General features: G+C 39.7%; 1 protein-coding gene across 1 annotated transcript in view; it reads right to left on the reverse strand.

The window, feature by feature from the left end:
- Nucleotides 1-13,837, reverse strand: part of AFF2 (ALF transcription elongation factor 2) — a 486,418-nt gene that overhangs the window by 21,346 nt on the left and 451,235 nt on the right. The window contains exons 15-21 of the mRNA XM_058441365.1: nt 13,531-13,820; nt 12,920-12,983; nt 9,045-9,181; nt 4,977-5,048; nt 4,526-4,619; nt 2,201-2,253; nt 1,450-1,502 (exon numbers count right to left, since the gene is read on the reverse strand). Of these exons, the coding sequence (XP_058297348.1) occupies nt 1,450-1,502; nt 2,201-2,253; nt 4,526-4,619; nt 4,977-5,048; nt 9,045-9,181; nt 12,920-12,983; nt 13,531-13,820 (763 nt within the window). The remainder of the gene's footprint in view (nt 1-1,449; nt 1,503-2,200; nt 2,254-4,525; nt 4,620-4,976; nt 5,049-9,044; nt 9,182-12,919; nt 12,984-13,530; nt 13,821-13,837) is intronic.

Consider the following 13,837-nt stretch of genomic DNA (forward strand, 5'->3'; position numbering starts at 1 on the left):
TACATTCTTCTCACCAATAGACTTGTATTTCAAAAATTATACGTAATTGTTATTATATTTTGAATCTTACCAGTAAAAATTTTGTGAAAATTTCTCTCATATTTTTCTACATAGTAGCCTTGGTTTCACCTCTTAGCACAAAGTCCAAAATATATAGTGTCTGGTGCTTTAAATAAAAAGTTTCCTGGCCCCTGCTGTAAACTCAGCAGATTTTTCTGCTGCTTCTTCCAATTGCTTCTTTGCACTTTCTTTCCCCAGCTTCCATGGAAGCAGTTCCTGAATGTCTGTTCTTAACCCTCTGCTCATCTCTCCATATAATTTCCTGCAGAGTCCTTAACCACCTCTAGGCAGCTGACTTCCCCAATTGCTAGCCAGCCTAGGAGGGTTTGAAGTCAGAGGGTGCTGCTCCTGGAAGGTGCTGTGAGAACCCTCCATGGGGGACACCACCCTCATTCACACAGAAACAAGGCCATAATCTTGCTTACAGACAAGAAGCCCTTCCTGGTCACGCAGGGAGGCCCAAGCTCCTTCTCCTAGGCTTCCACAGCACCTTGTTCATACCTGTCACCTCCTTTCACTGGACTGTGTGCTTCTGGAGTGCAGGGACCATATCAAATTCAGCTTTCTGTCCCCAGCCCATCGTGCTGCAGATGCACGCAAAGCATTTGCTGAATGAACGAGACATAACCCCTGAGTGACTGTTTTGAGTTGCCTCAATCAAAAGCTCTGTGGCCTGCCAAAGGGAATGTGCTTTCTTCATGCAAAATCTGCTTAAAAATCATTTCAGGAGGCTTTTCATGCAACTTCCCAAGCTTAGGTTGTGCTTGAGTTCTTTCGTTTCAGAATTTTTTTTACAAAAACTCTTTTTTCCCCAGTGATTCTTTAATAGCTGCTTACCTGCCCTTGCCCTTACTTTACTCTGTGCTCACAGAAAACAGAGCCGGGCCTTCTCTGGTTATTTTTATTTTCTGAACTTATTTTTTCTCTTAAGAGAGAAGCACTCTTTCCCTTCTGTTCGTCAATATAAGAGCAAGACCGAATTCAACATTTTAAACAGTGCTTCCTTTCAGTGCAGTAATTGAGTTAATGTGTAGTTTTCAATGGATCTGTTCCCTCGCACTGAACGTTTTTATGATTTCAAAGTAGAGTTCATTGTCCCATTGCTTTTGGAGTATGTTTTCTAGATATTTATAAAGTGGCAGTAGAGACTGTTTTATTCTTGAAGAAATTATTTTGATCAGAGATGCAGGAATTTTGAAGTGATGAAGAACTGAAAAAGCAGCTTGGAGTTATAAAACGGTCTATGTCCACAGTCATCTAGTTTCCCTTCCCATCACTGAGGGGTATGGGCTTGGGCTGGTGAGGGGTATTTGGGAATCAGAGGAGAAACTGATGCTCAGGCAAGTTAGCTAACTTCACAGCTGGCACAGAACTGGGATTCAAACTCACTCTCTATAAGAGACATCTCTTCAGTGGGCCTTCGAGGGTATTGGGTCCAACCCCTTCATTTTAGCAATAAAGAACAAGCCCAGATAGAGGAAGGGGCCCTCTTAGCTTACCCTGTAAGCCAAGCGCAGCTTCAGCACCAGGTCAACGGTTTTTGGGCCCCTACTCCGCTGCTATTAAGACTGAGCTGTCCCAAGCAGATAGAACTCCTCTAAATAAGGCCTCAGGCGCAGGTGAGTTCCCTGAGCCTCCAATCAGCATTATAGTGGATGCTTTTCTATCTTAGGTTAGGGCATTTTAGTATTAATATAAAAATTATCATGAAGGCTTGGATAACTGGCTGACCAAGTGCCTTCACATTTTCACAATAAAACCTTTGGTTTTATTAAACAGCACTTACCATATATCAATGAATATTTCATTGGTCTTTCATTATTGAGTGAATCATTGAAAAATCACTGCAGTGGAGTTAACTTTATCCTGCCTCCCTAAAATGGCATGGTGCTTGCCATCTTATTAGCAGATATTTTTATGGCTATAATTTGGCTTAAAGATCAAATAGTTAAATAACTCTGAACCACATCTTTTTAAACTTTTCTGTCTTGCCATTAGCCGAAGCCTGGCTGAAATTTTGTATGCACAAAATGACTGTAGTTCTAGAATTGACCTTCACTCCTGATTTGTCAATGCAAAATATTTGGGGTCTATTGAATCACTCATCTTCATGAAAAAGCAATTTTCATAAAATACTTACTTTCCATTGCCTACCCATGGAGATGGTATCTGTGCGACTTTTGAAGCATTTTGCTAAAAGAGAGAGAGAAAGGGAAATAAGGACATCTATTTTGTGTTTTATTAATTCAGAAACAGATGGAAGTGTGATTTAGAGTACATTAATATTGATTGCAGCATTTCGGGATGCGGAGCTGGGATGTATGTGCACGTCAGCACACCACGACGCACACTCGATGAAAATAGCTGGTTAGGATAATTAGTGGGCTCCAATCAGGACCATGAAAGTCACTTGATGAAAGATCTTATATACTAAAAGGCCCAGTGAAATCAGACTCGGTTCTCCAAGAAGTGGTTTAATTATCCTCATCTGAAATTTATTCTGCAAAACAAGCTCTTCAGAGTGCAAGGAAGCTTTTCACCTTTAGCTCCAGTTGCAAACTTTTTCCCTGGGATGCAGAGTGAGCTGTCATTTCTAATAATCCAAGAATGTGTCAGAGCCAAGCAGTATTTTCATTTGTTTGTTTGTTTGTTTGTTTTCAGGAATCACCTTGATTTGCTATATTTACACACAAACCCTCATGGCTAAAGAGCTTCCCTATTTAACAAAGTGACTGGTCCAGGGATGCACTGCAATCAAATATCAAACATGCCTTTGTTCCTCTGACGGAAGTGAGCTGGTTTAAAGGATGGGCTTCCTTGTATTTTCAAGACCACATACTTGTGGACCAGAGGGAAAACTGACATTCAGCATTACCACTACAGGACAGGTATCAGGCTCATTGTAATGGCCTAGCCAGGTGGAAGGTCAAGCAGCACAGATGGCCACAACTCATACCTGACTCAGACCTGCTCTCGGTAGTTACATCCCCAATGATGCTCATCTTCTGCCTCTTTGCTGCTAGCCCAGCCCCCTTTGCAAAAGGAGGGTCAGGGAAAGAGTCAGCATTTTCGGGAGTCCAGTGAGAACGGAATACTTCTCTGGGGCTTTGTAGACCCACACCTAAGGTGCATTCTGCAGACTCCAGTTTTTAATCTCAGGAAAGCTCAACACACTCCTGGATGAATGAATTATTTAGTATTTGTTTGGAGTTTTACAATACCTGTAAACTACATAGGGTAGGCCAAAGAGGGCAAATATTACATCAGTGGGTCTCAAAGTGTGATCACAAGAACAGCAGCAGCAGCATCACCAGGGAACTTATTAGCAATACAAATTCTTGGGCCAGGCCTCAGACCTACAGAATCAGATATCTGGGGGCTGGGGAACAGCATTCTTGTTTCACAAGCCCTCTGGGGGATTCTGATGCCCACTGAAGTTCAATAAGGAACTTTCTAAAGCAGAAGTTAAGAGTGTAGACATATGAAGAGAAGAGGGCCTGTTGTATATGACTCCCTTTTACCCACATCAATACTGGCCTTATGGCATTATGGCCATACTACATAATAGCTGGGGAACATGCTCTTTTTCCCAACTGTGCCACAGTGTCTTCATAAATAGCTGTGCACTTCCACTCACTGCATGTTTCACGTAAGGCCATAATTTCGCTCATTTCAAACAACTACTTTGGTATGATTTAGCCAAGAGGTCTCACGCACTTGGCAAAAAAGAAAAAAATCATGTCCTTTTCTTTTTAGACCTGCCCAACAGAAGGAGCATTGAGTCTCCCCAACTCTAAATCATGACTGGTGTTGGAGGGTACAGTGACCAGGCCTAGTATGAAGTTACTGTTTGCAATTTTTACCTGGGCTTATTCTCAAATTTTGGCATTGCATTTTGAGATTGCCTGTCTTTTTTGTGCTTACAAGTTAAAAGCCCCAGCTCCCTACAATATGGCTTTGTTTGTTTGTTTTGGTAACCAAAGCAATCAGTTGTTTTTAATTACAACTACTGCACTCCAAGACTCCCCGTGGACAAAGGCCTTCCAGGGGTGTGGACGTGCACATACAGCCAGGGTGGCCACAGTGACTTCTCTCGCTTCTGAGAGATTCCTGGGCTGACCTATCATTTAACAAAAGACTGGCCATACCTATAGCCACAAGCTGTGACCACCTCACAGAGCAGCAAAAAGGTGACATACTCCTCACTGCAACCAGGAGACTGCCAAGGGTCATTTGGTGAGTCTGGAAAAAAGTCAGGGGATTGCACCATCGTGCCTTCTCTCCCTGGAATCAAATCAGACATAAACTCCTTGCTGAGCCCTTAAGGATGGGTAGGACGGCCATGGCCAGCAGGGAGGAGAGAGGTTAAGCCTTTGGCAGCATTTGACATTCGATAACCTGCATGTCATGTCTTATTAGTGATTTTATCATCCTGTACCTATAAATTATACAAAAAAAGCATTACCTTAAAATATTCCATCAGTGATCTGGAGTACTTCATAGCATGGTCCTTCTTCAGCTTAAACATTCTCAAATAGAGGAGTGATAAACATCGGTAGCTGTGGTGATGAGGAAAGGCTTCTGTTAATGCCAGTGCTTAGTGAAACTTTATAAACTGTTAAGAAGACTGCTGATTCACAATTTGCAGTTACTCTCCTATGGTTAGATTGAGAAACATAAGTAAATAAAGAAATTCTAAAGAGGGAAGGGGCAAGCGTTAAAATCCCATTTTGATAAGGGTATAAATTAGGAGAGTAAATGTTTAGTCAGTGACTGAAGAAATCCATTAGTTATCCTTTAATAGTTTAATGGAAAACAAGAGTAATGATCTGGGGTAAGCAGCCTAAGTTGATCTAGAGTTTTCAAATCCTTCTATGACATTTCAGCAATTTCCTTGTGGCCTCCGTGGGACTCACCATAGTACTGCTAGCTTTTTGTCCCCATCCGAAGCCAAGGGACTTGCAAAGTTCTTCAGCCTCATTGCATACCTTTGAAGAGAAAAGAAAAGCTAAAGTGAAATCTGTATTACCCTTCAGAAATGCCCAAAGTCATTTGTATTCTGATTGCCTGAATGAGTTATTCCCACATTTGCTCTGGGCAAGAGGACTGACTGGTGCATATGGGCAAAAGCATGCTTCCCCGAAAACATACACAAAATGATGATCAAAATGTCATAAGAGGACTCATGTGAAATACAGAGTTGAACTCTGGAGAAGGCAGTGAAATCATGAGCCTTACGACAATGCTGTGGAATTACCGTGAGTTTGTGTGTGTGTGTGTGTGTGTGTATGTGTGTGTGTGTGTCTAAATGCTGGTAAAATACTGTTTCTAGGAACACTGTAGCTAAATAATATGACTGGTTTTCAATGAGAGGTGGACAAGAATGTCAGTTTCAGTTCAGTTTATGACAGATTAGGTAAATAATATATAACTATGTCTGACATGAGCATAGGGAGACCTCAATCACACAGTTAAAAGGTCTTTTCTAATGGCTCAGGTTTTGCATATATTCCTATTGAAAGTGGTTTTGTTTTTTTTTTTTTTAAAGGAAGGTCGATTTCACAGCATTTTAAGGTCTAAGCACCCTGAATTTATGATGCTTGTATATTTTGTCTTTCTATTCTCCTTAATTGTTACTGTTCTGCACTGGGGTGATAAAAGGTTGAGTAGTTCCCATTTTTTTTCCTTCTAGCCGAGTATATCCCATTCAGGGCTTTTAGACTCTTGAAAATCAATTCATTGCATAAAATCATTGTCTGAGCTTTAATGCAATTTCACAGGTACTTGTAGTAGAATTAGTAATGGAGTTCAGTGTGGCAGAAGGAAGTTGAAAGTTCTCATTTATAAGAAGGCGACGGAAAGCCTGCAGGGCCACTGAGCTGGCATGCCTGACTCCTCGCTTTCAGCAACCTTCCCCCGCAGAACACTGGGGAGCCTAGGCTCACCCCCTAAGACTCGGCCTCCTCAGCATTCTAGCCGCCTTGCTCCCCTGGTTATTGCTCTATTTCTGTTGAGTGAACATTTTCCAGGAAAGGCACTTGTACATTTAATGTGGGTCCCTTCTTTTGTTGCAATATTAAGCAAAGGAATTTTTATCATGTAATAAATCTAGCTTTCTTTGACAGTTGGATCACTGAAATGTCAAGTCATTGTGATGCCCCACTTGTTTTCACAAATACATTTCTATTGCAGATTCCCAGAGCTCAGAGCAACTATAATTACTTGAATGAAGAAAATGGGGCTCTCTCTCTGTAGCCAGCATACTGTCGGGGAGAAAGTAATAAAAATTTCTTCAACATGATATTGCACTACTAAAAACTATGTTCACATTACACTCACCCTCTAATTGCAACCACATTTGAAGTGACTTGATAGTGGAGTTTCAATTGCTTAAATGGACCAGAAGACCTAGTTGCTTTAACTCATGTTATTCCCAACTGAAATTCCTCTCATTAAAAAAAATTATACACACATGTAATTTACAGAAAGGATAAAAAAAGTAAAACATAGAGAAGACATAAATGGGTACATGCAAAAATGGTGAGGTTGGGAACAAAACAAAACTGATGAAATCTGAATGAAGTCTTTGGAGTGTTTCAACGTCAATGTTCAGGCTGTGATACTGTAATATAGTTAAGCAAGATGTTCCCATTGGGGGAGACTGGGTGAAGGGTACACAGGAACTCTCTGTATTAGTTCTTACAACTGCATGTGCAACTACAATTACCTCAAAATAAAGTTTAAAAACACTGACTTTAAAGTGAATGCTCGTAAATTCTCCACTGACTTTCAGATTTCATTGAAATAAACTTCTATGGGAAGTGAAATAGCATATAGTAAAACATAAATCATGTTTTTTCCCTAAATAACATTTTTGTGAATAATTAAAAGAAAATTACTTAATGATTCACATTGCACTTTTACCATAAAATGAAATTTGTATTTTACTTTCATATTTTTAAGACAGCATGTGTTTTCTTAAAAGAAAATAAGAAAGAAGCATATGCAGAGAGGGAAAACACCCATAATCTCACTCACTTATTACAGCTATGATTTAATTTCCCTTCCAGTTTGGTTCAGATGCATATACAAACTTTTCATGATCATAATTGTAGTGTGCATGTTATTCTGCAGCTTGATTTTATTTTAACATCATATTATAAATATATTTTGTGTGGCTACATAGTCTCTGTCATTGTTGTATTTCAATCGCTGCAAAGTATTCTGTTGAGTGTCCTACTATGTAATTACTTTTCTATTATTATTTGGTGTGCTTCCAATTGTGTGCTATTATATATAATGTCAAATTGAACACCATACCTATTACTTGTTCTAGTCTTTACAATTGTTTTCTTCAGGAGAGAAAACTCAGATTTCCACAGTTAAAGTACTGGATCAAAAGATATGAATACTCATTTGTATGGCTTTCCCTACACAATGCCAAATTTCCCTCAATTTACAATAATCAATTTCCATTCCCATCAGCTGCATAGGAGAGGGCTCGTTCACTGCTAGGCCTTTTTTTGCTGTAGTTTTTAGTGCTAGATATTAACATTGTTACGTTTTCTTGTTAATTTAAAAAGTGCCTTGTTTTAATTTGCATTTTTGAATGAATAGAGAGCATGAATTGTCCCTGTGTTTGTTCACTAATGTTTCCCTTCAGTTTTGAATCCTTATAATTTTTGCCAGTATGTTCATCTTGTGTATCTTTGAAAATCACAGGTAGTTTGAGCATTCAATTTCTCCTTGAAAGCTACAGAATGGTGGTGGTGCTTTTCACAGTATATAAAATAAGTCAAGGAGAAATACTTGACACTTTTCTCAGTGCCTACATTTCAGAGCAGTGCAAAGAGAAAGATGGCTGATTGGCTCAGCAGGCAAGGCTAGAGCTGCCCTTATAATCACCCTACTTTTGTGGCTCTAACTAAACTTCTGATTCTATGTGAGCAGAGTTGCTTTAAAGAAAATAGTTCTTTTTATCTTTTGGAATGTGTCACTGGGAAAATATGCACACTAAATCTGTCCAATGTTTGTCTGAAGATTTAGGTACAAATATCCTCAGATTTGTAACAGTTAATGCAGGTACAAGCAAGATAGTATAAACCAGTCCTGGCATTATTGATTAATCAAGCCAGATGGGACTGGACATAGGACTTTTCAGGTAAAAAACTGCTTATTCAATCAATCAAAAGTGATTATTTAGTCCATCTAGTGAACGATGGTGCTTATCCACTATTCAGGGGTGGATTAAATTATTGTACAAATATCTAAAAATCACTGGATAACACCAGAATGGATTATTTCTTCTTCTACCTCTTCTTCCTCTTCTTCTATGAATTTTTTGATAACACAGAATTTCTACACCACCAAGACCAACAGCCAGAAAATTTCATTTAAAATGTAAATGAAACCAATAATGTGTGCAGTTAATATCCCCTCTCTTATTCTCATCCTCTCATCTGTACCGCCAGCCCCTACTAGCACCTCATCTATTTCCCTAATTCCAGATGCATGGAACGTCTACTCCACACCTGCAGCCTTAAACACCAACTCTGAGTGGGAACAGTGCCCCTCCCTTTTTAATAACCAAGATAAAAATTTTTAGAAAACATGGTTTGTAATAGAAATCCTGAGAGCACCATTTTTTTGAATTATAAAACTGCACCTTTGAAAAGACAAGTCAATGCTAAATGGTAAAATGATTATACTTATTTCTACCCACTACATTTCCATTTTAATGTTACGAATATTGAAAATTATAACACTCACATTATAACTTCTGGAGGGGATAATTTATAAAATCAGCGTCCATCAATTATAAATTTTCCATGATATTAATAAAATGGCAAGAACTAATTATGATGACTTCTAAGAGGATGGCTTGGACAAATTATTAATAAGTGGAAATGATATATTTTTTAAAACATAGCTTCTAATTCTAGCTGAAATGAGTGTAGGAAGATGATTGCAGAAAGGCCACTCACCTGAGGAGCTCCACAGTCTCAGAGTACATGGTGTATGGGGACTTTGCTTCCAGAGGGTCGCGTTCCATGGCATTGCCACATTCAGTGAAGGAGAGGGCAGCATCAGCATAATTCACAGCTTTGCCAAATTTCTCGAACTGAAACAGGAAGATGACTCGTCAAGATAATACTCTCTGTTTTCTCCTTCATATAAAAGAGTGGTTTGAAACTGGGGGGTAGTTTTGCCCCCTTCCCACAGGGAACATTTGGCAATGTCTGGAGACACTTTCAGTTGTCACCCCTGGGGAGAGAGGGCATCTGGTGAACAGGGGCCAGAAATGCTTATAAACTTCTGCAATGCCCAAAATAGCTCCCACAATAGAGAATGAACTGGCCCAAAATGTCAGCAGTGCCCAGGCTAAGAAACCCTGATACAGAAGACAATGTATGAATTGGTCTTAACAATGAAGTTACTGGCTTAAGGTTCTATCATCATGACACCAAGGCTAGTTGAGAAGAGAAAAATGCAGGCAGGGTATCGTATGTGGTTTGTGGCATTGTTGTTGCTGTTATTGCTATCTTTTTGGTGGACCTGAATCCAAATCATTGCTTCAACTAGTTTCTATTCATGAAATTTACTAAACTATCTGCTCATTGTAGTGTCCTATAGACAGTACTTGCAACTAAGGGCTGCTTTTTATAAGTCTCATGGACAATGAACACATGCATTTTTGCTTTAGAACTCTGTGAGCACATCAACTTCACTCTCAGGAGAAGATTAACAAATTGATGCTATTGTCATGAAAAATGGGAAGCTGTAGTGTGACTGCTGACAATAATCACATCACTTTCCTTGTAAATGATAGTTTGAAATACTGTGTCAAAAAGTCAAAAAATATAGTATTACTAAATATTTTAGTTTAGTAAAATTTTATTGCAAAGGTTTCAGCCCTGATAATGGTCATGATTAAACTGACTTAGACATACTGATTTCTTTTTTATGTGTAATGAATATTATATATGACACTTTTATAGTGAGCATTTTATAACAGGATTTAACATTTTCAATTTTTGATAGCAGGATGTAAGAATTCCACTAATATGGTATTTTATGTAAAAGAAGGAATATAATGCAGATTTAGCTATTTTAATTTTCTTGTATAACTTTTATCAAAATATTTTCTATGCAACTGTGAAAGTTTCAATTCTCAAAATGCCAGAGTAGCTGTCTCTAGCAAAGGATTAAGTACAACTATAAAATGATTAGTTAGAGGTCCTGCAGAATCTCTTAATGTAAATGACTTCTTACAATAAATGTTCTTCAGCTTTTATGAGCTGCAGGAATTCTGTGGTTTTCTTTCTGTAAGCTACTGTGGAGAAATATCGGTTTCAAGCAAATTCAAGCTGATTTCGTGAAAACCTGTGTACATATATGCAAACTAGGTCCTTTCTCTTTTGCCTTACAAGACAATTTCCTTAGGTCATCTGGCTCCACTGGCTCTCTCATTTGGAAATTTTTCTTAGATCCTGATTTCTGAAACCGACTTTTCATTCATAACCCAATAGCTGGAGAGATCTGTAAAGATCGCCTAGCCTAAACCCCTTCTTCCCTAGGAGTAGCTGATGTCCAGACAGAAAATTACATGACCACAATGCCAATTAATAGCCAAGTTATGCCCCCCACCCCTGGGACTGTTTCCCCATCCATAAAATGAGTGGCTTAAACTATAAGGGTGCCTCCCAGGCTAATATACGCATAAGCCTAGCAAAAATATCATTCCTCTAAGTGTTCTGCCACCTTTTTTTTTTTCAATATCACCCCCCCCCCCCACCAAGGAATTTTTAAGATACAGTCAGCCCTCTGTATCAGTGGGTTCTGCATCCATGGATTTAACCAATCTTAAATCAAAAATATTCAGAAAAAAATGAATGGTTCCATTTGCACTGAACATATACAGACTTTTTCTTGTCATCATTCCCTAAACAATTCAGTGTAACAACTCTTAACATAACATTTCATTGTATTAGATACTATAAGTGATCTAGAGATGATTTAATGTATATTAGAGGATGTGAACAGGTTATATGCAAATGGCCATTTTATATCAGAGGCTTGAGCATCTGAGGATTTTGGTGTCCGAGGGGGTCCTGGAACCAATCTTCTATGGATATAGAGGGATCACTGTATTTTTTCACGTACCCCCAATGAAATTTTAATACAAGAAATATATTTATTCTCTTTTTATGCCCTGTGGCCCTTTGGAGGGTCACACCCCATTGAAATAACTAAGACCTTTTCACCCCATCTCCAAAGCCAATTTTTGCCCCCATAGGGGCAGCATCTCCCCAATTGGGAATGCATATTCTAAATGGATTAGGCCAAATGTGATCCCTTGAAAGATATACATATAAACACAACCTTGGAATGTAGAGTGATGTTAGTTCATAATCATATGTATATATGTCTGTGGTACCGATTTTTCTCAGTTCTTCAAACATTTCATTTACATGGTCTCCTATATACATCCCAGTCTTCATCAGCTCATGTAACAGCTTGTCAATGGAACATGTGTATGCTCCCTAACCCCAATTTTGACAGAGGGCAAACCCTAGGAGCACTTGAGTGCTCTGTAGTGCCATAGAGTTGAGGACATGTAGAGAAAACCTTTGGTCTTTGAGGCAGCAGCATTACCATCCAGTGCCTTTCAAATCTCTCATCGCCTATGCAATGGTCACAGGCACAGTTGTCCTGGCATCTCCAATGGAGCTAGCACCCAGCCTGCCTTGTCATTTTTGTCTGCAGGAGCAGGGGAAAATTGCTCCTAAGGAACAATTTACACCACAGAAAGGTCACCTGCAGACACTAAGCAATTTGTACTACAGCAGGGAAATGACAGAAAGTAGGGGAACGGCAGATGTAAGGATCATGGACAGTTGATGTTGGCCACACACTAGTCATGGTATTTCATCACAGCATTCCCAATATCAAACACCACTGGGACAAATAAGTCCTAGCAGGACACAATGCAATGTTTGAGGATGCTATTTTTTAACCCAATGGGGTTTGGTCAAAGTGAGAAGCCTGAATTTAGGGCCTTCCCTAGGACAGTGGTTCTTAAATATCTGCACTTTGGAGTCTCCTGGGGAGCTTTAATTCTCATTCCTGGGTCCCAGTCCCAGAAATTCTTATTTCATTGGTCTGGGATATGGGCTAGGCATCAGAGTTATTCTAAAGCTTTCAATGTGATGTGTGGTTGAAACCCACTGTTAGGAGCCTCAACCAAATCAAACAACTCAAAATGTTAAGCTTATCACTGATCTAGGTGGCTAAAACCCTTGGAGGCAGCTGGGCAAAGTATCTTGAGAAATCCAGATGACAGCATTTCTTTTCTCTGCTTGGGGCCCCAGCCTAACTGTGGGGCTCACTCTGAAAACATGTCATCAAATGCAGCAAGGAGCAGAGTTTTTCCTCAGGCCTAGTTTTCCCAAAGCCAATTGTTGAGGCCATTTAGACAGCTCTAAACAACTCTCACATTCCCACACGAGTTCTGGCTTACGGTACCAAAAAAGCACATCATTTCCAGGGAAGTTTCATAAGTCATTCTAAATTCACTTGAAAGATAATGACAGTGGTATATGCCATTGAGCTTCTGAAGTTGGGGTAAGAGGAAGAACAGTGGGAAAACAAATGACATGATAACCAAGCCCTGAGAACTTTGGGAATTACAGAGCTAAGTAATTCACTAGTTCAAATCTCCCTATGTCAGGGCAGCAATGTGTTGACAGGCAGGTGTGGGCTGTGATACTGAAAATTTGTTTGGAAAAGTGCTTTCTTTGTTTTCCTTTGAAACATAAATCCTTAATGGGAACAAAGCAATGAGAAAAAGGAAACCTACCAGTGCATCAGCTTTGTGCTTCAGCTTCTTAGCTTCTTGCATGTAATAATCAGCATTGTGAACCCTAAATAAACAAAACAAGCTCTTTCAGAAACCAATGCTTCATCTTTTCATTAAAAGACTGAATCATCAAACCCTTTCTGCTATAAATTTATTCCCATATAATGCCTTGAAAAAGGCAGACTAATGCTGTCATTCATATCATAACCAACATTGAAATAATACTGTAAATGAAATCTGAAGTACATAATGGCCCATTAGGATAAATAACCACATCCTCCAACCCCAACCATTACAGTTGTCCAAATAGATCAGACAAAACCTAGCTATACATCTATGTGTTGGTTATATGTGAGGACATGGATAGGAAAGGACAAAACAATCTGCCTTTGGAACAGTAACTGCTGCATAATTACAATGGGCCAAAAACATTTCTTGGTGGGGACAGAGTGGTGAGTGTGTATGCAGGGGGTGGGGTGTACTTCTAAGGGTATAGGATTTGATGCTGAGGTCTTATTTGGGGTGACACATGCACAGCACTAGAAAAGCCATGCTACCCCCACCCCCCATTCACTACTCCAAACTGTCCATGATAATCTGGAACAACATACGAGTCATCAAAAGTGAGCTTGGGTCTCCGGACATTGGTGCTGCTGCTGGATAGAAGGGGCAGAGCCGCCCAGGACGTCATCTCCAGGTGACTGCTATCCATGAGGCCAGTAGTGATGGTAGAGGTGATGGTGGAAATGGTAGTGGTAGTAGTTGTGGTGGTGGCCATGGCGGTGGCAGTAGCTGTGACAGTGGTGGTGACAATGGCAGTAGCAGTGACAGTAGCAGTGGCAATAGCGGTATTGGTGACAGTGATGGTGGCAGAGGATGCCTTTTTTGGAGTGTCTCCCTCCTGGGAAAAAGAAGGAC

The sequence above is a fragment of the Hylobates moloch genome, unplaced genomic scaffold, assembly GCF_009828535.3.
Source record: "Hylobates moloch isolate HMO894 unplaced genomic scaffold, HMol_V3 SCAFFOLD_7, whole genome shotgun sequence".
In the NCBI taxonomy this organism is placed as follows: domain Eukaryota; kingdom Metazoa; phylum Chordata; class Mammalia; order Primates; family Hylobatidae; genus Hylobates; species Hylobates moloch.